Below are 27,537 nucleotides of genomic sequence, written 5' to 3' on the forward strand. Positions count from 1 at the left end.
CTGGTGCCCTCCGCCCTCCGGCACACACCCTTGTCATCGCTTTCTGTTTCTGCGCCCCGCCCCGCAGTCCGGAGCCAGGCGGAGCCCGGACGTGGCCGGGAGAGCTGCACTCACGGCCCGGCAGCCAGACCTCGCCGCCGCCGCCGCCGCCGCCGCCGCCACCACCACCACCACCACCACCACCACCACCACCACTACTACCACTGTCCATCCTTCTTACCGGCCATGGCCTTCGCATCGTCCGATGCACTTGCAACTGACTTGAACACGGAATATTAAGAACGCACTAACGTCCCCATCCCAGCCGCATCGGCGGGTCAGCACTTCGGGGCTCTCTCTCTGTCTCTGTCTCCGACTTTGGAGACACCATGGACCAAAGTGGGATGGAGATACCTGTGACCCTCATCATTAAAGCACCGAATCAGAAATACAGTGACCAGACTATTAGCTGCTTCTTGAACTGGACCGTGGAAAAACTAAAAATGCATCTGTCTAACGTGTACCCTAGCAAACCAGTAAGTGTCAAGCCGGGCGCAGCCGTTGTCCCTTCTCCCTGCTCAGCTCCTTGTGTGGAAATCCGATGGGTCTCTGGGGGGATCGGAGGTTGAGGTGGTGGGTGTCTCCCGAGTGTTGGAACCATCACTAGAGGCGGCTTGGTTAATCAGTAAAGAATGCAGAAATAGGCAGAGGAGATGAGGGGTAGCAGGCATGGAGAAGAGACAGCTTGGGGTGTAAAGTCCTCAGTCCCCCAGGAGAATATGAATACGAGGTGCTCTAAAAAAATAAAGAAGTGTTACAACTCTAATCACTTTTATTGCTTACTACATTTTTTTCTTTTTTAACTAACACTTGGGCCAGAAATGTGTTCATTGTTGAAGTATTTTCTTGGACCCCTGGCTTCCTCCCTCCTAGAAAAATTACACTTTGAAGACCACTATATTCGTTTCAAGGGGCAGAGTTTGAAGTGGCGAATCCACTTTTCTATCACCACCCGTTCTTTATGGCTTCCTGTGTGGCAGATAACCAGGACATTTCTATAACTTTGAAGGGAACCACTTCCCCCCACCGTGGTTTGGCCAATGGTTTTATTCCTCTCATAGGACCGTATGTAAATCATTGTGGTAGCGTTTTCCATTCTGAGTCACATCTGAATATTGCCAAGATAATACAATACAGACAGCAATGCAGCTCCATCTGTCCTTTCGTAGTTGAGAGGATGTGGTTGGCGATCAAGTTCTGGAAGGGTGTAGAAAAGAAGCGAAGTGGCCTGTAGAATATGTGAAACTCCAGTGTTGAAGGCCTTTGTTGTGTGGACTTGTTGGGTCAGTGAAGTTCAGTTATTCAGCGTTTTGTTTAAGGAAGAGGCTTGGGTTGTAGGCTGGCAAGTGTTTCTTGTAACGGACAAACTTAAACATGGGTCCAGTTGCCATGGAAGGCAGCTTTGCTGTCTAGACTTAACACTTGTTTTACCCATTTAACTAAGAGACTTTCGATGTTAAGGTAGAGGAATTAGCATAGATAGCTTCAGAGCTGGAGTACTGTTTAGTTAGACTTTAAAAATTCTAGAATAACTACAGTAATGATATGGTTGTTGCAAAAATGATTTAGAAAAACAACTACTTGGCATTAGTTGTGTTTGTCAGCACTTTGTGGTAGAACTATTTGAATATGGAGGAAGAGCCCTAAGGTATGTGAGTCTTGGAACAAGATGTGCTAGTTGGAGCACTTGTTTATTCAGGCCCTTTGTTGGAAAGTGAAGATTTACAAAGGGAATAACAGTTTGCTGAAAGTTTCTTGCTTTGTGAAGAATATCCTACTGTCTTATGGTTAGTTTTACACAGTTTTTGAAGTAGAGAGTAAGTTCCTCAGAATTTTAAGTCATACTTCTATAGTTTTTTTTTTTATCATAAAGGCCAAATACCATTTAAAAGCACATTCCTGGGCACAGATCTAAATGTGTGTTCAAGTGCATGCTTACGTGAGCTGTTAATGTTCTACTGTAGTCTGCAGTGTGGTGGATGAGTAGTTACCACTTTTTCAAAAGATTTCTTTTTCAAGAAGTGTTTGCGAGGGGAATGTCATCCTCACTGGCCTTATCTCGTCCCACCTCCCAGCTGACTTGGGTAGGGAGCTCTTCCTGTAGTGCTGACTGCTGCTGGAGGACTGGCAGTGGCCTGTGTGTGAGCCTGCTGCTTGAGGAATTGAGTTGCGAAACTCCTCCCCACCCTCCCAGCCTGCCTGGCTCTTGTGAGATACGCCGGAGACGCGAGACACTTTGGGGGCTGTGCCAAATAAGACGCTTAACCTGTTAGCGACCTAACTTTGTGGCAAACCTAACTTTTTTTTTTCCTCCTCTAGCAAGTTTTCTTCAGGTGATGTGTCAGATTCCTTTCTGGGTTGATGAACCTGGAGGGGTAGAGGCTGGGGTATGGATACGTGTTCATTGTCGTGGAGTTTCACTGAAAACACTCCGTGTAATGATTCAGTTTGATAAGTTTCCATGCTGACCTATTTGACCTATTTGTACAAGAGCATTGAAGTATTTTGGTTGTGGAGCAGGTCCCTTGTGTAACGGTCCACAAAATCACAGCTAGTCCTGAGCGTAGGAACTGGAGTCCTAGAAGTTACTTGGTAAGGTGGTTATTTAGGATTCAGAACATTTTGTAATTAAGCAATGTTGTAAAGGAAGTATAGTTTCTTATGAACACCCACAGTGATTATTTAACATTGTGCATTTCAAGGATAATTTGGTGTTTAACAAAACTGTTTTCTTTTTACATGTTATTTGAAAGGCAGAGTTAGAGAGAGAGAAAGAATGTATTTTTCATCTGCTGGTTCACTGTTAAAATGGCCACAGGGCTGGGGCTGGGCCATGGCCAGAATGAAACCAGGAGCCCCTCACTTGAGTGCCAGGACCTAAGTTCTTGGGCCATCCTCTGTTGCTTTCTCAGGAGATTTGCAGAGAGCTGGATCAAAAGTAAGTCAGCTGGGACTCGAACTGATACCTTGTGGGATGCTAGGACTGCAGGCGGTGGCTAAACAGCTCAGGCCCCAACAGCTCATTCCTTACGCTTCTCTCACACCTACCTGCCTGGTGGAGGTGGGTACATCAGAAACCTTCAGTACCTTATAGGAACATGAAGCTTCTCATGAGAAGCTAATAAATTCACGGCTATGGCTGACATTAGTGGGGCTGAATAAGGTTGGTCAGGAGTGGGTGGAGGGCCTTGGTTCCTTTGGGCAGTTGCTTCTACGAGAGTAAGTGCAGCTGTTAAAGAGGAGTGAATGAAGATTGAGGTTGTCGTTTTAGGGTCCCTACAAGGAGGGATCATGTGTCTGCATGCTGTTAATAGAATTCTGGCTAAACTCTGCAAGTTTAAAATCTTGAGACACTGTGAATTTTTTTTTATAGTTTATATTTTTTAAAAATAAGATTTGTTTATTTTGAAAGGTAGATTTACAGAGAGAAGGAGAGCCAGAGAGAGCTCTTCCCAAATAACTGCAGTGTCTGGACAAGGTCAGTCAGAAACCAGGGAGCCTGGAGCTTCCGCCAGGTCTCCTACCTAAGTTCAAGGGCTCAAGGACTTCAGCCATCTTCTGCTGCCCTCCCAGGTCAGAAGCAGGGAGCTGGATGGTAAGCGGAGCAGCCGAGACATGAATCAGAGTCCATATGGGATGCTGGCGCTATAGGCTGGAGGATTAGTTGCGACACCATCGTGTTGGTCCTAGTTGGGCCATCTTGGGCCATTTTCTACTGCTTTACCAGGATCATTACCAGGGAGCTGGATAGGAAGTGGAGTAGCTGGGACTTGATGCAGTACTCAGATGGGCTGCCAGCTTCCCAAGCAGTGACTCAACCTGCTGTGTACGCCACAGCTCTGGTCCCTTTCATGATTTGACTTAGTCACAGATGATCTGTATGTGGATATTTGAAATTCAATTCTTCCTTCCCCAGTACATTCACAAGTGTGCACCTTCCACAAAGTATGCTTTCTTGGGCTTCATGTATTTATTTAACTAGAATTTTCTTGAACTGATATTTGAATCTCCATGCTGAGCTTGAAGAGACCGATGAGAGTCCTTTGCTGTTGTGAAGTTCAAGTCTAGTGGCAGAATACAGGCATGAAAGTGAAATAACAGTCTTACTGATGTTGCAGAGGTGGGAGGGAGGTGTGCTGTAGAAGTGCGGAGATGGAATGGCCAGCTCCCAGGTGGGAGTTAAAGGTAATGTGAAGCTGTTTCAGGAAAAGGCTCACAGGACCACTTAAGCTTTGTTCAAGAGTTGCTAACAGTTTTAATCATATAAAAAAAGAGTCAGAATCCAATAGCTTTTTTTTTAAAACTTATTTCTTCAGTGTTAATCTTGTACTGATGACTGAATGCCTTATATTACTCAATAATAATAAGTAAAAAATAATAATTAAAAAAAACTGGAAGACATTTCCAGTTAGAAATTTAGATCATTGACATATTGATGAAAATAGTTACAAATCATTGTAAAACTCTAATGTGGGGTGGAGCTCTTTTGGAGTTAGTTAAATCTGAAATGATATTGATTGGTTGGGCACCAGTTCAAGTTGATATGATACTGTATACAGATAATTGTGACTCATCTTACATTCTTTTTTTTACTGTTCATTTTTATCTACTTGGAAGGCAGAGGGAGGGACACACAGAGACATTTTCTGGATTCACTGGTTTGCTCCTCAAATGTCTGCAACAGCCAGGCCTGAACCCAGCTGAAGCTTAGGGGATGGGAACTCTCCTGCATCTCCTATGAGGATAGCAGGGACCCAAGTGCTTGAGTCATTATCTGCTGCCTCCATTAGGGTCACATTAGCAGGAGGCTGGATCAAAAAGCAGAGTAGCCAGGGACTGTTGAGCTGACAGTCTGATAGGGCACGTGGTTGTCTGAAGCCACGGCTTAACACGCTGTACCACAACACACCTGTCCCGTGGATTTTACTTTTGTATTTTATCTGTTGTTGCTTTGTGACTGCGTTTTCATATCTTGGAAATAGACTTCACTGTGAAAAATTTTAAAATTTAGGTAATTGTTCCTAGGTGGTAAAAGATACCTGTCATGAAAGCTGGTTCTATTTGAATTTTGGGTATTGATACTAGTTGACTTGGTTATTGGAGATGTGAATGAGCTTATTGTTACTCAGAAGAATGGAGTAAAAGAGAAAACTTAAAAATAATCTCTAATTGGGTACCTTGTTATTTTCTTAGTAACTGAGAAAGACCTGACTTGCTCTGAATTTGGTTTTGAAAGCAAATCTTTCTGGGGCTTCCATACAAAGCTCCCAGTGTTCGGTCTGGGGGTGAGAATGTCTCTCGATTGTGTCCCTTACTTCTAGGTCGATTTTCCCTCTGTCTTTGCTGTTTGAATCATTGAACTAAAACATTCTGCTCCAATATTTAGGTTTTCTAGCTCTCTTCATCAGTTAGAGAAGTTGTGCCATGTTTTCCAGTCTTCACTTACTCTGAGATCTATTAGAATCAAAGGAACAAGGAAGGAGTTCTATAGATTCTGTTTTGAGACTGTAACGTTCTATAACCAAATTGCCTACAATCCAGAAGGAGGTCTTGTTTTTGTTATCTATAGAAATAGTTTATGATATATAGTTATGCCTCTCACATTTTATAATTTAGTATTATTTCCGTGATGTCATTTGTAAAACTGCCTGCCAACTGTATTGAAACTGTTGATGTAAAGTGGCTTTAGTTCATACGTAGAAGTAATTTGTTTTGTGAGACTATTGTCTTATAACATTTTAATGAGTAACTATGAAGAAGGCTTTATGTCACCTAGCACTAAAGTTTAAACATTTATGTATTTGCGAGGCAGAGAGAGACAGCTCCATTCACTGGTTCACTCCCCAGATACAGCAGCCTAGGCTAGGCCTGTCCAAAGTGGAATCTTTCTAGAACTTTTAATCTTAGGTTTTTCTTCATATAAAAATACTTATTTGATTGTCTTAATGTTTCTAATTACTAGATAGTTTAAATTTTTTTAGAAATCTATTTATTTTTATTGGAAAGTCAGATATGCAGAGAGGAGGAGCAACAGAGAGCAAGATCTTTGTCCAATGATTCACTTCCTAAGTGGCCACGACGGCTGGAGCTGTACTGATGTGAAGCCAGGGTCTCAGAACCTCTTCTGGGTCTCCCACATGGATGCAGAGTCCCAAGGCTTTGAACCATCCTCGACTGTTCTCCCAAGCAGGGAGCTGGATGGGAAGCAGGGCAGCCGGGATTAGTACCGGAGCCAACACGGGATCCTGGCATGTGCAAGATAAGGACTTTCTCCACGAGGCTACTGTGCTGGGATAGTTTAAATTTTTAAAATTATTTTAAAATGTAGTTGTTGAATTTGGTCATCTTGAAGTTGGATATTCCAGTATACTTATTATTGTTTTTTAAAATTTATTTTACTTGAAAGAGAGAGACAGCGATATCTTCCTTCCACTGATTCATTCCCCTAAAGGCCACCAAAAAAACTGGGCTGGTTCGAAGCTGGGAGCCAGGAGCTGGGTGCAGGGGGCCAGTCTGCTGCTTTCCCTGGCCATTAGCAGGGAGCTGCATCAGATGTGGAGCTGAGACATGAACTGGTGCCCGTGTGTGATGCCGTCGTCACTGGTGGAGGCATAGTCTGACATACTGGCCCTGGGGATAGTTTGTATGCCATATGTATGAGACCTGTTTAGTCTTTTTCATAAAAATTTTACCTTTTGATAATAACTAGATGAATTTCTCGAAACATGAAAGTATAGTTGACTTTGTAAATTCATTTACTAATTTTTTATGGATATTTAAAATGTATTTATGGGGTTTTTTTTTGGTAAAGATTTATTTATTTCACTGGAAAGGCAGATGTACAGAGAGGAGGAGAGACAGAGAGGAAGATCTTCCGTCCAATGGTTCACTCCCCAAGTGAGCGCAACGGCCGATGCTGCACCAATCTGAAGCCAGGAACTTCCTCCAGGTCTCCCACGTGGGTGCAGGGTCCCACGGCTTTGGGCTGTCCTCAACTGCTTTCCCAGGCCACAAGCAGGGAGCTGGATAGGAAGTGGGGCTGCCGGGATCAGAACCGGTGCCCATATGGGATCCCGACGTATCTAAGGTGAGGACCTTAACTGCTACACCATCGTGCCGGGCCCTATTTTATGTTTTTGATAACAGTTAGATCTTTTTTTTTTTAAAGATTTATTTTTGTTATTATTTTTTTTTATTGGAAAGGTGGATATACAGAGAGGGAAGACATAGAGGAAGATCTTCCGTCCAATGATTCACTCCCCAAGTGAGCGCAACGGGCTGATGCTATGCCGATCCGAAGCCAGGAGCCTCTTCCGGGTCTCCCACGTGGGTGCAGGGTCCCAAAGCCTTGGGCCGTCCTCTGCTGCTTTCCCGGGCCACAGGCAGGGAGCTGGAAGGGAAGCGGGGTTGCCGGGATTAGAACCGGCACCCATATGGGATCCCAGGTGTGCAAGGCGAGGACCTTAACCACTGCACCACCGCGCCGGGCCTGATAACAGTTAAATCTTAAAAGATCTAGCCACTTCAGATAATGGCATTATATAAACATTTTAGCAAGAAGTAAATCTTTCTCTAGATTAGTATTTATTTTCACATATGATACCAGCAGGAGCATTTTCATCACCTTGGTTTTAACCCTACCAACTGGTGAAGCAGTTGTTTGGAGTAGAGTGATTCTATCTCTGGGTTACTCACGGTACCACCAGCTTGTTCTTAATCTTGCTACATAGCTGACTCCTCTGCTGTACACGTAGTGAGCAGTCAGCAGGGGAAGCAGTGGAGGCAGTGAAAGGAGTGGACGTGATAGAAATCACTGCTTCTGGAGCAATGGCCGATTGTGGGTTGGGGGCAGGAAATGTGGAAGGTGAATCTGGGACATGTGTGCCTATTAACAGGAAGATGCTAGAGTAGAAAAATTTAAAATGACACAAGAGCCAACTTGAAGTGACTCTTACTGGTCAAGTATCCTGTGATTCAAGGCTAAAAAAAACCAAAATGATGACAGTTGAAAAACAACATTCTTTAAGCTCCTAATGATGGCTTGAAAAAACATGAAACTCATTTTTTGTTTCTGAAAGATGCTTGAACATTCACTGTGAAAATCGATAAGTGAAAGAATTGTGCATCTCTGCTGCCTTTCTGATAGACTGGGTTACCAACGAGTTGGTGAGGTCAAGTTCTTTTAGAGAAACCACAGCTGATGAATACAGGAAGAATCATATTAGAAAACAATTTTGCACTTCTGGTGAGATAATAAATTTGGATAGTTCAATGTAAGAAATCAGTAAGATTAGTGGAAACTTCATAAGAGTTGGATCTGCTGACAATTTCCCAACTTATCTGAACCCACTGATTTATTTTTTAAATTTGTTTTATTTATTTTTCTTGGAAAAGCAGATTTACAAAGAGTGCTGTCCTCCACTGTTTTTCCAGGCCACAGGCAGGAAGAGCAAGTAGAGCAGCTGGGACGTGAACCAGTCACCATATGGGATGCAGGTGCTTGGAGGTGAAGGATTAACCAGTTGAGCCAATGTGCCACTTCCCTGCTCCTCACTGATTAATCTTAAACATTACTTACAAGTGTATTAATCATTACTTCTTGGTCTTTTGGCTAAGATCAACTGTAGTGTGTCTGTTCTTTTCGGTGTCAGTCAGTGGCAAGCAGAGGTCTGCGGCCAGTCCAGCTCCAGCCAATTGTATGTTGAGATCCGCATGTTCTTAGGCTTTGAACTTGCTATTGTCACTTCAAGCACTCGGGAGAACTACAGTATTTACGTTTACCCACTTACTATAAAATTACCGAAGATAGAGAAGACGAGCCAGCTAGAGGAGAGGTGTGAAGGATGAGGTCTGGGAGGAGTGGAGTCTCGGGGCATGCCAGCCTTGAGGAACCTGCACGTGCTCCGCCAGCTGGAATCATGCAGAATGCAGTCTCTTTTTTGGGGGAGGGGAGTGGGTTATGGAAGGTTTGTTACCTAGTTGTGAGTACAAAATTGACATTGGTTTATCACCTCAATCTCAGGCCTGTTCCCTTCCCACTGAGTTCAGTCCTCTTACCAGTGGATTCCCCTGATGAATACTCCCATCTTGAGATTATCTAGGGTCTCCCAGCCACTAGTCATTTTATGAACATGTAAAAGCTACTGTCGCCCCTCCTGGAAATTCCAAGAACTTTAGGAGGAAATGGGTCAAAGACCAGATTTACAGGTGCGTTTTATGGCAGGATGCTCTACTCCATATTACATGTATTGATTGAAGTGTTGACTTTTGATCCATATTTTAAAAAGCCTCCTGAGTTGTATTTGGTTGTTTACATGTTGCAACTTGTATATGTATACTCCAAGTTTACTTCCAGGAGAAACTGGATTATGCCTAACAGTTTAATGTCTTAGAGAACTAAACCTTTTACCTAAATTTGCTAATAGTTGTGATTTCAGTTTGGCGTATTGAAATAGTTGTTGATTTAATGAATAATTTTCATATAGCTTAAGGAACATTTGCTTGATTTTCAGTTATTAAATAGGCTTTGTGAAAAGTATATACATAGGCTTCAGTTTTAAATAATGCTAGTGAGTGTGAACCCTTAGCAGACTTGTAATGACAAAGTCTGACAGAGATAGCCTGGATGCATTTTGTGTTCTGGATGCGTATAGAAATGGCACTTGATTCTGTGTGCATTCACATTGGTTTTTCTTTATTCTTTTGTTTTTGAAAAATGTGCAGATGTTCATAAGTATGGCAGGAGTAATAAATATTAGGATTATCTTCTGAAGCCGCAATTAAACGTAAATGGCTCTGGAATTAAATTAATAAACTGTTTTGTGTGTTGTTAGTAAAAAACAAAATACATCTATGTACATATTTTAAGTTAAGAATACTGACAAATATTTGCGAAATAACTGGTGACCTTGAAATCTTATCCCGCTCTTGACTGTTAATAGAAAGCCAACCACTCTTTCATTTGTATAGTTTTGCATTGCATTATGGCTAGAAGGATAAACTTTTTTTCCCCAGATTTTACTGTGGTAATATTTTGTTATAGTTACACTACATAATTCTGCCATTTGCTGAGCTCTTACATGTCTTAAGTGGATTTTGGAAAAATAAAAATTCTTAAATTGTGTTAGTTTTCTGTGTGTGCCTAAGAGGAATTTTGTATTACTCACATTTGGGCCTGTTACTCCCAACATGAAATTTGAATAATTAGAAAAGTTGAACTCTTTTCTTTGTCCCATTTCTTAGTTAACGAAGGATCAGAGATTGGTGTATTCGGGCAGACTGCTTCCCGATCATCTGCAGCTGAAAGACATTCTCAGAAAAGTAAGCTTTTCTACTGCTCTTTGATACCATCTATGATACAGATGTACTCAGAGTGTGAGACGAGATCCGATCTCAAGTTTGATCCAACAGGTTTTCGTTTTTAGGCACCTAAAGTCAGCCCCTTTTGGTAGCATAACATTAAAGATACAGAACAACATGGATTCTGATCAGTTTAGGTCACCATTTTGTATATACGCTGCTGATAGCAAAATCTGAAGCAGAATTACATATTTGTGATCAAGTATTTGTCGTTCTTTGTAGGGAAACACCGTTAGCCTATTAGTATAGGAATAGACTCTTCAGTAGTGCTGAAGGATTTTCGCTGATAACAGACTTTAAATTCCTTTACCCAGACTCTGTGATGCTTTAGCAGCAATTCCTTGGACTGGGAATTAATTTTAGGGCAGGATGTAGAATGCAGAAGGACCAGTCTAGTTGTTAGCACATTTTAATTGTTGTTGCTCAGGGCTAACATGTTTCAATATAGTTTTTTGTGTGTCTTTTAACTAATGTTCTTTGGTAAAACTTATAACTTCTAGAGTTTTTCAGCATTTGAAATGCTGCTCTTTCTGAGTTTGGCAGAATTAAATAACCCTTCTGTTTTGCCTTAGATCTTTGACTTAATTCTTAATGTTGTTCTGGGCATTCCTGATCTGACTTGAATGATCCATTCATGTGTGTTTATGTTCTCTTGCGTAAAACTAAAAGTTATCCTAATGTATTTCTTTTGCCAAGGTAGCTGACACTTTATATTTACCAGTGTGACTTCCAGCTGTCATTTCATTTATATTATGTTTCAAATAGCTAAGTGATTTATTACTCACTTCCAGTATGTTTTTTCCCCCTCTAAATTTATGGTAGATTTTTAAAGATTTATTTATTTTTATTGGAAAAGTAGGTTTATACAGGGAGTGAGACAGACATCTGCTCCCGTCCACTGCTTCACTCCCAAAGTGACTGCAATGGCCAGAGCTGAGTTAATCTGAAACCAGGAGCCAGAAGCTTCTTCTAGGTCTCCCACGTGGGTGCAGGGTCTAAGGCTTCAGGCCATCCTTGACTGTTTTCCTAGGCCATAAGCCAGGGGCTGGAAGGGAAGTAGAGCAGTTAGGACATGAACTGGCTCCCAGTTGGGATTCCAGTGCTTGCAAGGTGAAGATTAGCCATTGAACCATAGCGCCGTGCCCTAGATTTTATTTTTTAGAGCACTTTTTGGTCCTTAGCAAATTAGAGCAGGAAGATTAGGGATACTTCATATGTGAAGGAGAAAATTCATGAGAATGAAATTAAAAGTTAGGCTTATTTTACATAAAAATTTCTGAAATCCATCTATAGTTTTTCCATAATAAACATTTTTCATGAGGACTTCTCATACGTGTGGATTTCCAAACTTTATTTTGTAGCCAAACAATTTTTTTTTTTTTGATTTGGCAATGTTTCATTTACTCAGTCATGGCAAACCTGTAAGGGAGAAATATTACCTCCATTTGTACAGATTAGGAACCTGATGTTGTATTTTGCCTAATGCCCATATGCCAGAAAAATCTTTTAATTCAATTTTCCATGAACTTTTTGAAGTACGTTTGTGTGTTCCTTGCCTTGATGCATGTTCCGTTGTCAGCATAAGGCACCAGAGAGGTGTACTCTTACTGCTGCCGGAGGTTCTGCCGGATCGTTAGCTCACGTTATTGTCTCTCTTGGTGTTGTACATGTATGGATTTAGACAAATTTGTAATGACATCTCTTCACCGTTTTGGTATCCTTGAGTATAGCCCTAAAACCCCTCTGTATTCTGTTTATTGTTTTTTTTTTCTCTATTGCAGAATTTTCTGGTAACCTTTGGAATACAGATATCTTTATTGTTTTAACCTAGAATTGCACAAGTATTTATAAAAGACTTTTGTGGCTAGAAAGGGCTTTGGATCAGATGGCTTAAAATCTGCTTTAGTGGAAAACCGTTGTGTCCCTTATGTAGGAGTTTTGGGCAATATACTTACATATACTTACATTTTGAATAGATTTCTGAGTTTGTTATGTTCTTGAAGTTAATGTATCCCTTGAGTTTTTTTTTTCCAGTTAAATACTGCCATTAGTTGTACCTTGTTTAGTTATAAAATGTTTTACAGGAATATTCCCCAAAGATGAATTTATCCTGTGGGTTGTGGTTAATACAGATGTTGTAAATCAGATTTCTTAGGATGGGCGTCTTCTCCTTGGGTGTGTAGAAGCAACGGGGACAGTGTAATTCAGCTGTGCCTTCAGTGTTTGCCTCGCTCAGCAAATCTCATGGGATACTGCCTTATAAGCCGTTCGTTAGCATTCTATTAATTTTTTTTCTCTAAACTTCTAAAGTATTTGCTTCTTTCTGTTTTATAGGCTTCTGTTGTGCTCTAAAGAAGTAGCCTGGCCCCTTAAATGCCGTGGACCGCTAGGAGGGGCGTCTTCCCTTCCTTCGGCCCATCTCAGAACTCCAGACTCAGGGCAGCACTTGATAGCCTCTTGCTGCTAGTAGCTCTGTCTCTGTTTCTTCAGCATTGCATTTTTTCCCTTGTTATTTCTTCTTCTTTTTTTTTTTTAAATTCCCAACTTCATTCCTGTCTGTCCTTTATTTTCCCTTTCCTTTCTCTTACCAGCTTTTTGCCCAAGTATAAATATACTCATGACCTCACTAAGCTAAAATGCCAACCTTTATCATTATTTAGAATTTTTTCCTTCAGTCATAATTGTGGATTTGAAGAAACACATGGAATGTTTACAAAATATAGTTCTATGGTATATATTCACGTATAAATGTTATAGATAAAAAGTTTTTGACTTAAAAATTATAAAGATGACTATATGTAACCTTGACAAAATTAAGGCAAATGAGAGTATGGTGGAGTTATTTGCATCTCTTTTATAATTGTCAATTCTTAAGTAATGGAAATATTTTTACAACTCAAAGTTTGTGAGTAGAAGTGTCAGAGTGACCTTAGGTTCTGACATTGACCATTTTCCAAGCATGGAAAAAGCAATGAATTCAAAAGCACCTCAAATATTAGTATTGCAAAATTACTTTTAAATCATAACAGTTTGCTACTAATAAATTGAGTAGGTAGAGAGAACTTGAGTGTTTAACTACTGACTTTGAACTGTGAATTTTCCATACTTCCCTTTAAATGTCATCTTCTTTAATTTTAGCAAGATGAGTATCATATGGTTCATCTAGTGTGTACTTCTCGGACACCTCCCAGCTCTCCAAAATCCAGCAACAGCAGAGAAAGCCGCGAAGCGTTGGCATTCAGCAGCAGTTCTGTGAGTTGTTTGGGAGGAGTAAACATTCACATTTTCTGATTGTCATTTTTTGCTTCCAAAAGCTAAATGAAAAACATTACAACTGGAGCATGTGAGTTTGAAATTATGTTTTAAACAACCACAATTCATCATTTAACATTTTACTTCTACAGGTTCAATGCACTGTGTTATCCCTTTAAAGCTTTTTGCCATAACTTACAATTTGCTGTGTGTTAGGTCAGTAACCGATGGCCTTCGGTAATTTGGTGGCTGTCACACACACTGAATTTTCATGTGATTTTTTTTGAGGGGATTTAAAAAATGTAATGGAAAGATGAAATTAAAAATTTTATTGCTGTATTTTTTTTGAAATTCATAAAGGCTCTTTAAAAACTTGTGAAAAAAATGAACATTATGAAAGAACTATGTGTGGCTTTCAAAATTTTTTTGTACCAAAAAACCTTGTGTTTTGTTTCTATGAATGCTTTTAAGTACCTTCATATAATATTAACTCTGAGGCCACTGGTGTTTCAGAAATATCTGATATATTTAATATACCCTATTTTATTCAAAACAGACTAAATTGTTAACTTTTAAATTATTTAAATTTTCTTGAAGTAGATTACTTGGTAAGGAATCTTGTATTTTTTCTATTTTAATTGTATATATTTATGGTGTTAAATGTAACAGTTTGGTAGGTGTATTCAGTCTGTAAAGATCATAGATTTTATTTTTATTTTTAAAGATTTATTTTTGGGAGCCAGCATTGTGATATAGCTTGTAAAACTGCTGCCTGTGACACCAGTGACCCTTGTAAGTGCTGGTTTGTGTCCCAGCTGCTCTGCTTCTGATCCAGCTTCCTACTGATGTGCCTGGGAAAGCAGCAGAATCTAATGCAAATGCATGAGTCCCTCCCATCCAAATGGGAGATGTAAGTGAAACTCTTGATTTCAGCCTAGTCCAGTTCTTGCAGCTATCTGGTGGTGAACCAACAGATGGAAGATCTGTCTTCCTCCCTCTGTAACTACCTTTGAAAGAAATAAAATATTTTTTTCCTTAATTAAATAAAATGATTATTTATTTGAAAGGCAGAGTTACATAGAGAGGGAGAGGCAGAGAGAGTTCTTCTGCCTGCTGATTCACTTCCCAAATGAATGCAGCAGCTGAAGCTGGTCCAGGTTGATGCCAGGAGTTTAACTATGGCTCCCATGTAGGTGCAGGGCCCCAGTTATGTGGGCTGTTGTCTTCTGCTTTCCTAGGCACATTAGCTGAGGGAGCTGAATCATAAGTGGAGCAGCCAAAATTCAAACCAACATCCAGCCAGTGGGGTGCCAGCGTTGCAGGTGGTAGCTTAACTTGTACCACACAACATATATTCTTGCTGCAGGGGAAGGAATTACTTAATGTACTCATCTCCTTCAGACATGGACCCCATCTTATTTTTCTATCTAAAATTGTTTTGGTATTTAAAAATTAAAGTTGAATATTTTAATCTAGATATTGTTTACACATTTTAAAGACAATATCTTAATTTTATTATGGCACATAAATTTTGATTTCCCATTGACTATTTTTGATTTCCTTGGGATGAGAGATTGAGAAGTGTGGAAGCTAGCATTAAACTTCTTGGGCAGGCAGCGAATTTTCTTTCTTGTCAAGATTCCAGCCAACATGGCAGTGAAGGGATGAGTGGCAAGGATGATAACTATTTAAAAGATCTGCTAATAGACACTAGTTAATGATTCCTTTAGGAAGCTAGATCCTGTAGAGTGTGTATTAAAGTATGGCCCAATGCTAAGTATTTTCTAGCATCTGCCAGGAGATTTAGCCTACATTAAGCTGAAACATTTTGCAATTCATGGCCGCCAAGAATCAGTCTGTTTTGTATGACATTTGGTATCTGTTTTGTGTGATGTAACATCATAAAGGAAGATTTTTGTTGGTTTTGCAAAAGAATAGTGTGCGTAAGACTTTTCAGATGGCGGAACTTGGGAAGGTAGACATGCCAAAAGGCACTTTCTCAATAGGGAGATGGTATAGGTAAATTACAGCTGTTATGAACTTGGATATGATATGCTACCCATTCCTAGATTTTTTTAAGTGGGAGAGCTTTAAGTTGTACAGCATCTAATTGTGTGTTAAGTTTACATTAATAATTGACAAACTGTTTTCAGATAGCACCAAATCAGAGTGGTCTTTAGGGACTTACATCATTCAAGGATATTGAGTCTGAGTTACTAATACCATTTGAGCATGAGAATTTGAAAATTCTGATTGGTACCTTGATCATTTTGTTGGAAAAACGTTATTTGTTCGTGGCATCTATAAATTTAGTAGGGTTTTAGAGTGGAAAGGAATCCTGCAAATTCAGATTAATCTAATTTTCTGTAAGGAAGCAGAGGGGTTAAGTGAATCTTTAAAGGTATGTTCCATGTTAATGTCAGAGTTAACACCAGGTTCCATATCTGTTGATTCCTATTTTCTCCCATGATTTTAAACCAGTGTGTTACCAATAGCATGTTGTATAGTACCTAGCGCAAAATAGCGGCCCAATTGATTCAATTTTTAATGAATATTTAGAACTTTCTCAGGATAGGGATTGTGAAAGAAAGTTTATGCATCAGTTTAATTCTTAATATGTAATCTGCTGCTGCTGTACATTGTTAGTATATTCTTAGCTTTTCTTAAGCAATGGAATATTTAAATAGTTTTGACCTTCTAAATTCTTTCATCTTATCAGAGTTATGATGCTGGACACAAGACTCAGACCCATGAATTTCTCAAGTTTAGTTATTTTGTGGAGAGAGATCTCATGAATGTGTTTTTGGTGGTATGTAATTTTGTAATTGTGATGTATCAAATCTCCTTGAGAAAATAATTCCATTTTTGTCTGTAGAGTTCAGATCATTCAGGATCCACAACGCCATCATCCACCCAAGAACCCGTTTCTTTAGCTGCTGGTTCTTCCTCAGATGGGTTGAGGCAGCGAACTCTTCCACAAGCACAAACCGACGCAGGCCAGAGTCATCAGTTTCCATATGTAATCCAAGGGTAAGTGAGATTGTGGTCACTGAGGGTCATAATCAAGCCCTCTTTTATCAGTTGCTTTCGATTTTCCCTGTGGCCTCTTTGCAGTTATTAAAGTATATAATTGATTTTATGGTTTGAGAATTAGAAGGTTTAGTTGAGCAATGCTGTTGTAATTTGGTCACATATCAAATAATTTATGACAGTAGTTTCAGTTGTAATGTTCCTACTAGTTAGCTGGAGATGTTGCTGCGATGTTGGAGAGGTGTGAATGGGCCTGAGGTTCTGCATTTCTGGCAACCTTCTAAGGCTTGGACTTTGCTCTGAACAGTGAGGACCTGGGCAACTAACTGCTTTTAAGACTTAGTTTCACTATACATTTACTCTTACTAATCTTCCCAGCAATGGGTGACTGAAAGAGGATATTCTTGGAAAAGTTTTGGGCTGAGCAGTTTGTTTTGTAACAGCTCTGGTAACAACTGAGGCAGTTTGACCATGGTGTGCACGTTGCAGGTACTAACCATTGGGTTTTTCTCCAGAATCTGTGTGAGAGTTTCAAGCTTCCTGAGACTTCCTTGTGTTTAGCGGTTGCAGCAGGCCTTCCCAGCTAGACAGCTCAATAGGAGGCGCCTACAGCCCCAGCCCAGGACAGGGCAGGTTTGTTGCTCAGAGAGGAAGAGCTGGGAGAATTTGTGTTAGACTTGTTTGTATCTGGAAGCAGAATACTTTGCCAGGTTCCTATGTTTGTTATTTTTCAAGCATAGGGAACTTGAATATAGTTGGTAGTAGTCATTCTGTGTTGCATCTCATGCCTGGGTTCTGCAAGTATGTGGCTATGGTCTGGGTCAGTGGTGGTGGGGCTGGAACTGGGGAGAGGGCTCAGACACCAGGATGATACCGGAAGTAATGGAACCAAGGCGTGACCGGTGAATGCTGTGCTAAATAGGGATAATGCTCGTTACTTAGACTTTTTAAAATAGTTTAGTGCTTAGTAAGTGAATAGAAAAATAAAGCTGGGTACATAGCAAAATAGAAGAAAACATGTCTGAGTTCTTGAATAAAGTCTGTTTTCTTAAAAGAAGCATTTTGATGAGACTGATTATAGACTTTTGTAAAGTGCTTATGACACAATTTTTTGTTCACAGAAAGTTTTCAGAAAATGATTCCTATAAACTAGAACTTATTTGTAAAAAAAAAAAAAAAACCACACACACACAACAACAACAACAAACAACCCAGTGTTCTCATGGTTTATATAGAAAGTAGTAGTGTGAAATACTTTGTTTCTGAGAGTGATTTATTTCTTTCCTTCCTCTCTGACTGCTCAGTGATGGTAGGGCTAGGAAGAAGCTAGTAAAAGGGCCTACTGCCTTTCTCACAAGAGTGGGTTATTTCTTGAGAGAGCAGGTGACAGGGTGGCTCTGGGTTCCTTTGTCCCTCTTTTTGGGGTCTGCCTCCCCTACCCTCCGCTTTTTGCCCGTGTTTGGACACAGCATGAGCCCCCTGCCAGCTGCTGCTGTCTGCTCTTGGACTTCCAGCCTGCAGATGTGTGAGCTAAATAAACATTCCTTGATAAATTACCCAATCCTAGGTATTCTGTGACAGAGAAGTAAATGTTACTAGGCAAGATAGGTTTACTGCTGGATGCACACAAAGCTTGTCTGTGGTATTTTGAGAAGAGAAAGGCTTTACTTGTCTGGCTAACAAAGGAAATAGAAGATAGGGCTCAAATCTGCTTACCCAGTTTGGGGTCTAGGGAAACTTTTACAGATTGGATAGGAAAAGTTGGTATGTAGAAATGTAGATTCTGAGTGGAGGGGCTTGGCATCAGCCATTTATGACAAAGCATACTGAGATGGGTTCCATCTCCAGGTTTTCTTATGGAGTGGGCCACTGAAAGAGTCCAGTGTTTTTCAGGTTCTGCCCATACTGTAGTCTCTAGTTCTGTCGGGTACTTTTTTCCTTCTAGGCATGCCCTGGTTTTATGATTGTAGTTGCTAGCTCTGTTCCTTGTGAGCCTGCACAGATAAATTCTAGGCAGCTCAATTAAGAAAACAGGAGCTTAAAAGTATTATGAGACTCATTAAAGCATAAAGCAGGCAACTTTAAGGAAAGGAATGGGAACTTTAACAAGAGGAAATCCTGTAAAGGGGCAGTCCCATACGACAAATGGACTAAGAAGTTGATACAGAGAAAGGGGTTTTGACAGTACCTGACAATGTGGAAGTGACGTATTGGGCTGGATAGTGAGTAAATGCTGGGAAGAGCCTGGAATGACACAGATAGAATTGCTAAGGGTGATTCTGGTGAGCTCTCCAAAGAAGACTTGAACAAGAGTGGAAATTCCTGGAGATTACTTCAGTGATTGGAGTGTTGATAGAAACAGGGAAGGTGAAGGCCATTCTGGTGGGTTCCCAACAAAAATGAGGAACAGGACTTTGGGAGCTGTGGCTGAGAACATCTTGAAATAGAGCAGCATGGAATTTAGAGGGACTGTGTCCATGCCGCAGGGCTCCAGGGAAGGCCCAGGTTACGAGTGGCCAACTGGGAGATCTGCCAGAGTGAAGCTTTCAGGTTGCTGCATCTGCTCTTCATTGTAGACAGTGAGATCAGGGCACAGAAGAAGGGGCCCAAAGGCAGGGAAGTAGAGCATAAAAATTTGGAAATTTTCACATGAGTTGGCATGGAAAGAGTGAAAAAGTATGCAGGAGTGCTGCCAAGCCACTGTTTGCTAAAGAGATTAGCATGGATTGAAGGGAGCCTGGTGCTATTCATCAGAACAAAGACAAAGACAGGGTTCTGAAGGCATTCCAGAGCGTTTTGAGGCTGTTTCTCACATCACAGACTTAGGATATGAGGGCAGAACAGGCTTGTTGCTCTCCACATCCTGGCGCAGCACTCCTCAGCCACTTCAACCATGGCTAAAGCAATCCCAGATGTGGCCTGGGCCACCAATGGAAAGACACAGATGGGAAGTTCTGGTGATGGCCATGTGGTACTCATTCAAGGGCCAGCGTCACTGCAGAGGTCCACCAGGAGGGCAGTGCCTGGTGGAGCTGGGTTTGTGGGGAGGGTTGTTCCTCCCTTGAGACCTCAGATGAGACAGCCAGTAACAGTGTGCAACCCCGGACTGAGAGAACTACAAGTATCAGGATGCAACCCCAACTTCACGGAGCTGAAGCACTGATTTGGGTGTCTGGTAAAGCCGTAGATGTGGGTCTACCCCATGCTAGGGGACCCAGCCACTGCAGTGCATTCAGAAAGTGGCACATGGAGTGAAAGATTTCACTTCCAGGCTTCTTAACACTGAGTGTCTTCCCTGTTTGGTTCTGGACTTGCTTGCTGCTTTCTTTTGCCTGTGTCCCTTTTGGGGTCTGTCTTGGTCCCACCAGTACGTGTTGGAAGTAAACAACTTACTTTGATTCCACAGGCTCACCAATGAAACTTTGGACTTTGGAATTGATACCTGAAACAATTTAAGCTCTTGGGGACTGTTGATATAGAATGATTATATTTTGCATTGTAGGAAGCTTGGATTTTATGGGATTTTATGATCCCCAGTATGCTATCTTTAGAGACACTGGAACCTTTGAGTTACAATACCTCATCAGCATAGCTGGGACATCACTAGACAATAGAAATGTTTCAGGTCCCCCATGATCTTATTTTACCTGGGGCCTGTTGCATTGTTGTATTATTGCCACATAGCAAAGCATCACTATATGGTATATGACTATATGAAGACCTTGGTAAGGTGGTCACTGATCTTCCTGTTTCTGTAAATAACTGTGATTTAGTATAAAATTGTTTCTCATTTTTTTTTAAATAAGAATTAACTTTTAATTAATAGAGCAATTAATTCCCACTCTCCCACCCCATGCTGAATCAAAAAGCTTTTACTGTATTGCAATGTATTTCTCATTTTCTAAATAATGCTATTTATATATCAACTTGTCTGAGAAGCAGTAAATACTACTAAAAATTGTAGCGTGCCAACTTAAGCCTGATGTGTATTTTGGGAATTGTGTAGTCTGTTAGTTTTGAACTTATCGGAGGAAAAAAAAAAAAGGAGAGAGAGAAGGATATCAGCATGATCTAGGGGGGCTTATTTATGTAGGCAGTGTAACTGTTGTGCCGGATTGTGAAATCCCCAGATCATCATCAAGTCTGAAGTCAGTGCTAAGGCATAAAGGTGGTTTATTCAGGTTAGCCTAGGTATCCCCGAGGCTGCTAGGATCCCACAGGGAGGACAAAAAGAAGCACGAGCCAGGAGAGAGAGCCCAAGTCCCCTAGTTCTTATACATTTCAGACTCTTAATTATACAGTCATGATTTAGCAGGCTTCTATTGGTGGGTTTGAAACAAGCAACTTTCAAAAAGTACAACTCGATGAGCTATTGGGCTGTGAATCTTATCAAACATCAGGTACCTCCTTCCTGAGGAGTGGTCTGCCTACGTGACCTGCCAGGTGTCCTGCCGGGTGTCACGTAGACTATCAGGCCTGGAGTTCACACAGCCCCCAGCCAAGCCATGAAGACAGGATCATAAAAGGCAAAAAATGCCTCGGTTCTTCATAACTACCTTATGTTCTTGGATTCTGAGAGGGAAACTGTAGATTTCTTAAAGATTTCATTTGAAAGGCAGCGTCTGTACACACATGCACACTCACCTGTTTACTTCTCAAATGACCGTGACAGCGTAGTTGGATCAGGCCACAGTCAGGGATCCAGAACTGCACCCTAGTCTCCCATTAGAGTGACAGGGGCCCAAGGACTTTAGCCATTGTCTACTGCATCTCAGGCACATAGGCAGAGTCGGGTCAGAAATGGAGCATCTGGGACTCAATCCTATGCTCTGGTGTGGATTGCTGGCCTGGCAGCTGGCTTAGCCCGTTACAGCACAATGCCGGCCCCAACAGTATGTTGATAAGTGATTGTTAGTGACCTTTTCTTCGCTTGACCTTTAAATACATCAACAAGATCCTGCCTTCCTACTGTTTAGTTGAAATAACACACTTTCCAACATAAATATTAACATTCATTGTTAATGATAGATGTTGGTGATGCTGTATGACCAGGGATTTTTTTCTTTTTCTTTTTTAAAGACTTATTTATTTTTATTACAAAGTTTTTTGATTTTATTTGCTGAAATGAGAAGATAATGAATGTCCTGGTTTGCTACACGTTTTGTGCTCTTGCTTGATTTTATCATTAAATTGGGTTGAAGTGTAAGGCATATACTCGGGCCCTGGAATAAATCATGTAAGTCATATTGTCTCATTTAACAAATGCTGGGAATAAGTGCTTTTTTTTTTTCTAGGAAGATTTAAATGCATTGTTGTCAGAGGCTGATTTGTAGTTCAGAAGTGAAAATTTGGAGGAATGTTCTTAAGACATGGACTGTTAAAGGCCTTTTCTTTATTGCAGGAATGTGGACAACCAGTTTCCCGAGCAGGCTGTTGCTGGGTCCCCCGCGTACCCCGCCTTCAGCCCACTGCAGTTGCTGTGGTGGCAGCAGATGTATGCTCATCAGTATTACATGCAGTAGTAAGTGACCCCAGGGCCGGGCTGCAGCGACTCGCTCTGGCCTTGGGCTTGCTTTTCTTTTCTATCCTAAGTAAGTTGATTTGATTATTAATTATTAGGAGACAGAACTCACAGGTTCAGGTTCACCCTCTGGTTCGCCTCCACTGTGTGTGCTGTGGCTCCTTCTTCCCTCTGTTACATTGAACACATTTAGCTGTTTGCAGAAGCTGTCTTTGCTGTAACATTTTATACAGAAACGAGAAAAAAACAGCAATACTTCACTGCATGGCAACAAATCCACCTGAAGAGATTGAAAGTCAAAGAAGTAATTGTGTAGGGCTCTGTTGTGGGGCTTAAAATGCTTACTACACTCGCCTTATATATATATATATTTAAGATTGATTTATTTGAAAGGTAGAGTTACAGAGATGGAGGGAGGCAGGGAAAGAGATTTTTCCATCTACTGGTTTACTCTTCAGATGGCCATGTCAGCCAGGGCTGGGCTGAAGCCTCGAGCCAGAGGCTTCACCTCGGCCTCCCACATAGATGACGAAGGCCCAGCCACTTGGGCTGGCCTCTGTTTTCCAGAATCATCCTGAGGGAGCTAGCTGGATCGGAAGTGGGGAAGCGGGGACAGAACTGGCACCTCAGTGGGATGCTGGCATCACACGTGGCAGCTTTTCATGCTGTGCCCTTGTCACTGGGTAGGAATCTCAACTCCACTTCCAATTCCAGCTTCCTGCTAATGTGCCCCTGGGAGGTACCATGTGAAGGCTCGAGTCCCTGCCGCTCCTGTGACAAACCTGAACTGAGTCTCTGGCCCTGACTTTGGCCTGGCCTCAGCTCTGACAGGCATCCTGGGAGTGAAGCCAGCTGACGGAAGATCTGTCTCTGCCTCTCTGCCTTTCACATGAAATGAAATCAAAGAAATTTTAAAAAGAATACCTGAGGGCCCGGCGCGGTGGCGCAGTGGTTAAGGTCCTCGCCTTGCACGCCCGGGATCCCATATGGGCGCTGGTTCTATCCTGGCAGCCCCGCTTCCCTTCCAGCTCCCTGCCTGTGGCCCGGGAAAGCAGCAGAGGACGGCCCAAGGCTTTGGGACCCTGCGGCCGCGTGGGAGACTCAGAAGAGGCTCCTGGCTTCGGATCGGCATAGCATCAGCCCGTTGCGCTCACTTGGGGAGTGAATCATTGGACGGAAGATCTTCCTCTCTGTCTCTCCTCTCTGTATATCCGCCTTTCCAATGGAAAAAAAAAATACCTGAATGTTTAATAAAACATACCAACATAAATCATTTATCACTGACAGCATTTTTAGGTAAATTTTCAAAACACAGATCTGAGGGAGAGTTGGTGGACTTCAGATATTCATGAAAAGAGGGGGCCCGCTGTGTGTTGTAATGAATAAAACTGCTGCCTGTGGTGCTCGCATCCCATAAGCACCTGTTGGAGTCCCAACTGCTCCTCTTCTGATCTCGCATGCTGCTAATGTACCTGGGAGGGCAGTGGAGGAGGGCCCAAGGACTTGGGAGACATGTAGTAAGCTCCTGACTCGCTTCAGACTTCCCAGCTTCAGTCATTGTGGCCATTTGGGGAGTGATCCAGTGGGTGAAAGATCTCTCTCTCTCTCTCCTCCCCTTCTTTCCCTCTGTAAATCTGCCTTTCACACAAATAAGTAAATAAGCGTTAAAGAAAAAAAAATCATAAGAGAGGAGCTATTGGTGAAAAGGCCTGGCCTTGCTTTATTAGCTTGTGAGCTGTTTGCGGTGGACAGACAGGCGTGGTCATTTCTCTGACTTCTCTGGCCCCTTTCATGCTTCTTAGGCTCTCAGGCTAAGGAGCATCCTCTCCATGAGCTGTGCCTGCTGTCAGTCTTAACTCTGCTTTTTCGCTGAAATTTGGGGTTACTGAAAAATTGTGTGGGGGTGTGATGGTCCATATTATATTAGAATTGTGAAAAATGTGGCTCTCTCGGCATTTGCAAGCAATGTATAATGGCATTTTCTCTTTAATCTTTATTTTGGTGATTACTGCAGTCAGGCTGCGGTTTCAGCTCAGGCCACATCGGATGCTAACCCTGCCCAGCCTGCAGCTCCCCAGCCTCTGCACCTGGCCCACGTACCTGGAGAAGACCCCCCACCAGCTCCAAATCTCATGGCCCAGGACAATCGACCCGCCAACGAGAACGTTCAGATGAATGCACAGGGCGGTCCAGTGCTGAACGAAGAAGACTTCAACCGGGACTGGCTGGACTGGATGTACACGTTCTCGCGTGCCGCCATCCTCCTCAGCATCGTGTACTTCTACTCTTCCTTCAGTCGCTTTATCATGGTCATGGGGGCCATGCTCCTGGTCTATCTGTGAGTCATGTTTCATGTTTGTGATGGCTGTCTTTCCTTTTCCTTTTTATTCTAAAGATTTTGTTTTTATTTGAAAGAGTTGCGGAGATAAGGAGAGACAGGCAGGTCTTCCATCTGTTGGTTTATAAGCCCAGTGGCCATAGTGGCCGGAGCGGAGTCAGTCCAAAACCAGGTCTTCTTCTGGGTGTCCAGCATGGGTGCAGAGGCCCATGGATGTGAGCTAGCCTCTACTGCTTTCCCAGGCCATAAGCAGAGTGTTGGATCAGAAGTAGAGCAGCTGGGACGTGAACCAGCACTCATATGGAGGCTGGCCCCGCAGGCCTAGCATCCTACTCCGTGGTGCTGGTTATCTTTTGTTTTCTAAATATAGAATCTGACATCAGCAGTCTGTGGTCATTGCTGAATGAGGGAGTGAACCTTGGGCTTCAGATATTTCACAGGTTTTTGTTCCCAAAGTAGAGACAGGCTGTGCTGGGGGAGAGTGTTTTTATCAGATTTATTTAGAAATAGATTTAATAAAATAGATTGTAAAATGCTTCCTGCATTTTATAAGTATTGTGGATTGAATGAGACACAGTGAAATGTGTGGTGTTCTCACACATAAGGCCGTTCTTTCTTCAGGGTTATTAGGGTTAAATCCGGGGACTAGGTCCATTTTTCCCAAGCCACTAACTTCTCTCTTGTTCCTTTTTCTCCTCAGGGATTAAAAAGTGTCTAGTTGTATTTCATTTAGAAAAATGCCACTAAAGGGATTGTATGAATCCTGATAGGCCTGAATATCTAACACAGAGTCAGTGAAAGCTGTGATAAACTCTTAGGTTTGAATTGGTTCTTGTTTTGTCTGCGGTGAGAGGTTGGGTCATTTCCTTTGTTTTAGTTATGATGAAGACTTACCCTGTAGAACCCTGATGTTCTGTAGTATTGTAAATCACAGCAAGTGTGACTCCTTTTCTTTTCTCCTTATTGACTAGACACCAAGCTGGATGGTTTCCTTTTAGGCAGGAAGGAGGTCACCGGCAGGCTCCCAACAACAACGTCGACGTTAACAACGATGCCCAAAACGCACACAATCTGGAACTGGAGGAGATGGTATGTTAGCCCTGGTCAGAGATGTGTGTTAACGCCAAGGTTCGAGGGTGCACGTTAGTACCGAGGGGGTTGGAGATGGGATGTTAGTGTTGAGGCTTTGGTGCTTTTACGTTTTTGGGACGATCTTAATTTTAAAAAATCACAGATGTTCTGTATTGTGGAGTGGCTTATACAGAGAAGCCAGTGGATCTATTGTGGTTTCATGTGGAAGAACTTAGAATATAATACTGGATCAAAAATTTTAAAACCCGTGTATAGTTTTTGGAGGGTATATATTTTCCATGAACTTTTTGAAGGCCTGTTCTATACATGGATTTTAACGTTTGTGTGTGCCAGAATAAGCGTATTTTAATTCCATCTTCCATGAACATGGACTATATTTGTCTCAGGATTCAGTGAGGGAAATAGCCAAGAAAGAAAAGAACGTGCTGAGAATATGTTTTATTACAGTGGCAGTTTTCATGTCAAATTTTAACGTGGGGAAATTTGCCAATTTTGGACTTAACATTCCTCAAGACCGCGTTTGTACCACTTCCTTCTTACATGCCCACATGCCTTTGTTGTAGCGAGAGAATGGAACTCTTTCCTTCTCTGTGTGAATGCCAGCTGGAGTCACTGAGAAGTGGGTCTCTTGTTTGTCTGGCAGGAGCGTCTCATGGATGATGGGCTTGGAGATGAGAGTGGAGAGGACGCAGGAGAAGATGCTGGCGCGGCTCAGAGGCCTGGCTTGATGGCGTCTGCGTGGTCCTTCATCACCACCTTCTTCACTTCACTAATACCAGAGGGGCCTCCCCAGGTTGCCAATTAGACCTGGAAGACTGTGCCAGCTGCCAAGGAGGGTCTGCCATTAGGAGTGTGGGTTAAATAACAGTGCAATTTCAAAAAAAATTTTTAACTTTCTTTTGAATATCATGTACAAAGGTGTTTTTTTTTTCTCCTTTAAGCTTCTCATGCATATGAATATTTTAAGCACAAATGGACTACTAAATGTCTGATTTTTTTTAAAAGATCCTAACAGAACATAGTGTAACAATGTTGGTCTTCCAGGTTTATTCATTTAAATTATGTATCTGTACCAAGACAGATGGACCTATTTATGTGTCTCTCATTTCTTTAAAGAGCTGCTTAACATATAAATGTTTATAGCTAGTAACCCAGCCCTTCAGTGTGTCATTTGAATAAATATATCTATTTTCTGTGAATTACCCTGAAAGTTTTAAACAGAGCAACCTCATAGTTTTTAATAAAGAATATTATTTACCTAAAATGCTAGTAGAATCTTGCCCAGTCATAAAGCAATAAACTTCTCACTAGTCTTAATTTTTGAAATTTGAATAAATAACAGGCACTTTGTATATGAGGGCATATATCCCATCAATTGGAATGAAAAAGGCAGCTCTTCAGTGGAATTAACAGTGATGTAAAGTGTTTGATACAGGCAGTAGTACTTTTATAAAACAAGATATGCTGGAAATTGCTCCCTGTAATTTTTTAAATAAAAATCAATGATGAATTATAGTAAGTGGTCTTATGAGATGTCTGTGGGACTCTTCACTCGTGGTAGGTGTCTGGAAGGGTTGCCTGCCAGGATGTTCCCACTTCCATTCCAGTCGGATGTTCTCAAGTAGCCTGAAGCCTTACTGTCCTACCTAAAACACTTTGAACGCCCTTGAATGTCTCATAAGAACGAGAGCTTCTCACAGGGTACCCAACTAAAATCAAACAAATATGGGGGAGAGAATTCCATTGAACATGGAATGGATCATGACAACATCAGTGTGGTATTGGCAGAGAGGTGTACAATTAGATAATAGTGTAGATGATTAAGATAACTCACGAATTATCTCCTCGGTTACTATTTAACCTGATGAAGATGATGTGTTAAGGAATTGCTGATCCACCCCCCTTG

At 41.7% G+C, this 27,537-nt stretch overlaps 1 protein-coding gene across 3 annotated transcripts; it reads left to right on the forward strand.

Moving 5' to 3' along the window:
* On the forward strand, positions 1–27,146 carry HERPUD2 (HERPUD family member 2). 3 transcript variants are annotated; one of them, XM_040965154.1, is made up of 8 exons: positions 1–515; positions 10,282–10,359; positions 13,537–13,650; positions 16,526–16,680; positions 22,082–22,201; positions 24,216–24,539; positions 25,538–25,628; positions 26,275–27,146. In XM_040965154.1, the coding sequence occupies exons 1-8, from the start codon at positions 369–371 to the stop codon at positions 26,434–26,436; spliced, it is 1,191 nt and encodes a 396-aa protein (XP_040821088.1). In that variant the 5' UTR covers positions 1–368; the 3' UTR covers positions 26,437–27,146. The 3 variants fall into 3 exon arrangements, with proteins under 3 accessions (XP_040821088.1, XP_040821089.1, XP_040821086.1); XM_040965152.1 differs by having other exon boundaries at positions 171–515; positions 25,511–25,628; XM_040965155.1 differs by lacking the exon at positions 10,282–10,359 and having other exon boundaries at positions 165–515; positions 25,511–25,628.
* The last annotated feature ends 391 nt before the right edge of the window (positions 27,147–27,537 follow it).

The sequence above is a fragment of the Ochotona curzoniae genome, unplaced genomic scaffold (genome assembly GCF_017591425.1).
Source record: "Ochotona curzoniae isolate NIBS_2020 unplaced genomic scaffold, NIBS_Ocur_1.0 scaffold_3835, whole genome shotgun sequence".
NCBI classification, from domain to species: domain Eukaryota; kingdom Metazoa; phylum Chordata; class Mammalia; order Lagomorpha; family Ochotonidae; genus Ochotona; species Ochotona curzoniae.